This window comes from Silene latifolia, chromosome 11, assembly GCF_048544455.1.
Source record: "Silene latifolia isolate original U9 population chromosome 11, ASM4854445v1, whole genome shotgun sequence".
NCBI lineage: Eukaryota > Viridiplantae > Streptophyta > Magnoliopsida > Caryophyllales > Caryophyllaceae > Silene > Silene latifolia.
The window spans coordinates 127,713,635-127,717,638 of record NC_133536.1 but is presented as its reverse complement, the minus strand read 5'-3'; the positions used below and the strand labels follow the sequence as shown (position 1 = coordinate 127,717,638).

Genomic DNA, 4,004 nt, shown 5'->3' with positions numbered 1-4,004 from the left:
GTTTTAATGATTCATGATCCGAGTGTAAAATAAAGTGACTAGGACGAAGATAATGACTCCAATGATTAAGAGCTCTAACAATAGCATAAAATTCCTTGTCATAGGTTGAATAATTAAGTCGAGCTCCTCCTAACTTCTCCGAGAAATAAGCAATAGGTCGCTTATTTTGAATTAGAACAGCTCCAATCCCTACACCACAAGCATCGCATTCGACTTCGAAAGGTTGTGAGAAGTCGGGTAATGCTAACACGGGAGCTTCACATAGCTTCCTTTTAATTGTTTTAAACGCCCCTTCGGCAGCCTCGCTCCAATAGAATGTGCCTTTCTTCATACACTCCGTAATAGGACTAGTAACGGTACTAAAATCACGAATAAAACATCGATAGTAGGAAGCAAGTCCATGAAAAGATCTAACCTCAGTTACTGTTTTAGGACTTGGCCAAGAACGAATAGCCTCTATCTTTGTTTGATCAACCGATACTCCATCTTTCGAGACAACATAACCCAAGAACATCACGTTATCTACCAAGAATGTACACTTCTCGGCCTTACCATATAGCTGCTGTTTTCGAAGTGTTTCAAACACTGCCCGTAAGTGTTCAAAATGTTCCTGGATACTCTTACTATAAATTAGAATATCGTCCAAGTAGACGACAATAAACTGTCCCAAGAATGGTTTCAAAACTTCATTCATTAATCTCATAAAAGTACTTGGGGCATTAGTGAGACCGAATGGCATTACCAACCACTTATATAAACCATGCTTTGTTTTGAACGCGGTCTTCCATTCATCACCTTCACGCATTCGAATCTGATGATAACCACTTCTCAAATCGATTTTTGAAAATATGACCGAACCATGAAGCTCATCTAACATATCATCAAGTCTTGGAATAGGAAAGCGATATTTGATAGTAATATTATTTACCGCTCTACTATCGATGCACATCCTCTACGTCCCATCCTTTTTAGGTACAAGCAATGCGGGAACGGCACAAGGACTCATACTTTCACGAACATAACCACGCTCCATGAGTTCTTCAATTTGACGTTGTAACTCCTTGGTCTCCTCGGGATTACTACGATAAGCGGCCTTGTTAGGAAGTGGGGCACCTGGTACGAGATCAATTTGATGTTCAATTCCACAAATATGAGGCAAACCCGGTGGTACATCTTCGGGGAAAACATCCTTAAACTCGTGCAATAATTCTTTAAGTATTCCATCTTCAAGACTCGTTGTGATGGTCTTTGTAGGACTCTCACTTGAGACCAATCCATATACTGTTTCGACATCATCAATAGCTTGCTCCACCTCTCGTTCACTAGCAAACATAGACAAACTTGGTTTCTTACCCTTCTTTACGTGCATAGCTCGAATTGCTTCCGGGGACATAGAACACAATACTATCTTCTTGCCATTCACCAATAAAGAATATTCATTACTTCTTCCATTATGATTAACATTACGATCAAATTGCCAAGGATGTCCTAAAAGAATATGACAAGCATCCATAGGAATAACGTCACAAAGCACCTCGTCCTTGTAAGAACCCATTGTAAAACCAACACGTACCTGCCTTGTAACTTTCACCTTGCTACCATCATCAAGCCAATGTAAATTATAAGGTTTAGGATGTACCATAGTAACGAGTGCCAATTTATCTACCATCTCCGTTGAAGCCACATTCGTGCAACTTCCCCCATCAATAATCACACTACACCACTTGTCTTTCACTTGACACTTTGTATGAAAAATATGGTCTCGTTGCTCCGTTGTAATAGGCTCTGTATTAGCTTGTAAAGTACGTCGTAGAACAAGATTAGTATCATACATAGGTGGTTCATAAGGCTCAAAATCTACCTCTCCTTCCTCGGCTTCATTCATTAGAAATAATCCATCTTCATTGTCTTCTTCAAATAATTCATCACGAACTTCCACGGCCTCTCGCAATGTAATATTTCTTTTGTTAGGACAAGCATTCTGAAAGTGTCCAAAACCTTGACACTTAAAACAACGAACGGTAGCCAAACTCTTTTCTTTAGGCGTCTGAACAGTCTTATGAACTGTTTGAGCGACTGGTGTTGCTGGAACAGTGGGTTTCGAACTAGAACTCGAACTAGCTCCCATATTCTTAGACAAATCAGGTTTACTCCAAGGATTAACTTTCGATGAGTTACTTACATTAGCACGTTTAGCCTTATTTTGCCCTTCCGCCTTGATACAAAGATCACATAACATATCGAAAGAAGAATAAGGGTGCATCTCGACCGCATGAGCAATATTAAGGTTTAACCCTCGAAAGAAACGAGCCATCTTTTGTTCCTCAATCTCCTCTACTTCACTCATAAGGGTTATTCTTTCAAATTCAGCAATATAATCGGCAATACTCAAGCTCCCTTTCATTAATTCAGCCAATTTACGATATAAATAAATCTTATGAGTTTTGGGAACAAACCTCTTTCGTAGCTTACGTTTTAAAGACTCCCACGAAGCTAGTTTTTCCTTCCCTTCACGTGCCCTAGCAGCCTTCAAACTTTCATACCATAAAGATGCGTTCTTGCGTAGCTTCAAGATTGCATATTTGCAACGCTTCTCATCATCAATGTCCTTGAAGTCAAACATCCTCTCCATCTGTCTTTCCCATTCAAAATATTCCTCGGGATCCGTGCCACCAACAAACTCCGGAAGTTCATTGACTTTGAACTCATCCATGTACTTGACTGGTTCTCTCCGTGGTTGCATACGTTATCCTGGGGTAAAGTTGATGTTCTTTAAAGCCTCTTGGAGATTTTGAAGAAAATTTGGATCATTAAAATCCATGATCACCGTCTTGGATCAACAAATCTGTCTCTGATGCCAAATGATACGAAAATTACTCAAAAGAACAAAATTTGTTAGAGTTGCAGCGGAATTAATAGAACTGGACAGTGCTGAGAACTGTCTGATTGTCGATTTTATATGATTTGAACGGTTTATTGAACTGTCTGATTCAGAACGAGAACTTAGCAATTTTTATGTGTTTTTTGTGATATAAACGAAACAAGAAAATAAAAGGATATTTGCTTGAGCTAGACCTATAGCTCAACCAATGGTGAATTATAATCAAGACCTATTGATTATAACTCGTGTTAATGTTCGAAAATGAATCAAACAATAACGGGGTTTGGAACGAAACTCGTCGAACCTTGATGCTTACACAATGTAAACGAAAACTTTGCAAGTTTATTGATAATTCTTGGATGATGAAATAAGGATACAATAGCTTCCTATTTATACTAAGCTAGACCGACTCCTAGAAGGACTTAAGGAAACAATCGACTTTCCTAATCTTACTCGACATAAGCTATGGCTAATTTGCCTGATTATAATCCTAATACTTTTAGGAAAAATAATTAAAGGAAATAACAACAAGGAAATAATTAACTAAACCAGATTTTAAGAAAATTGGAAACTTTCCTAAAACCGGATAGACTACTAATTAGGAAAACTTAAATAAGGAAAGATATGGCAATCGACTTTGTGCTTGCCTATGCACGTTTCCTTGCTTCTCCAAACTCGGTCTTTGTTGCTTGGCGTCCAGGGTAAGACTATACTTGGAGCCCAAGTAAACACACGCCTCCTTTGGCTGACTCGGACTTGGCACCAAATAGCTGATGGATCTGAACAGTCCGCGGGACTGTTTCATTTAACTGCTCCCAGTCTAAGTTAACTTCCTCGGCAATCAATATCGTATCACTCCTCTACCTCATTCTCGGTTTGTGGCTCTCGAACTTTTTCAAGTTCAAATTTTCTCCCACTCTGTCTCCTAGAAATAAACTCGTTTTCTAGGAAGACAGCATCACGAGCCACAAACACTTTGTTCTCATGTTTATTGTAGAAGTAATAGCCACGTGTTTCCCTTGGATATCCTACAAAAAGACATTTGTCAGAACTGGGTGCAAGCTTATTGTCAGACTTGATCTTAAAATACGCTTCACAACCCCAAATGCACATGAATGACAAA

At 39.0% G+C, this 4,004-nt stretch overlaps 1 protein-coding gene across 1 annotated transcript; it reads right to left on the bottom strand.

Moving 5' to 3' along the window:
* Window positions 1-952: 952 nt before the first annotated feature.
* Window positions 953-2,743, bottom strand: LOC141613969 (uncharacterized). Its single transcript, XM_074432713.1, has one exon. It carries the CDS (start codon window positions 2,741-2,743, stop codon window positions 953-955), a length of 1,791 nt encoding a protein of 596 aa, XP_074288814.1.
* Between the last annotated feature and the right edge of the window lie 1,261 nt (window positions 2,744-4,004).

Excerpts from the sequence above, each read along its gene's own strand:
- LOC141613969 (XM_074432713.1), bottom strand. The coding sequence starts at position 2,743 with ATGCAACCACGGAGAGAACCAGTCAAGTACATGGATGAGTTCAAAGTC.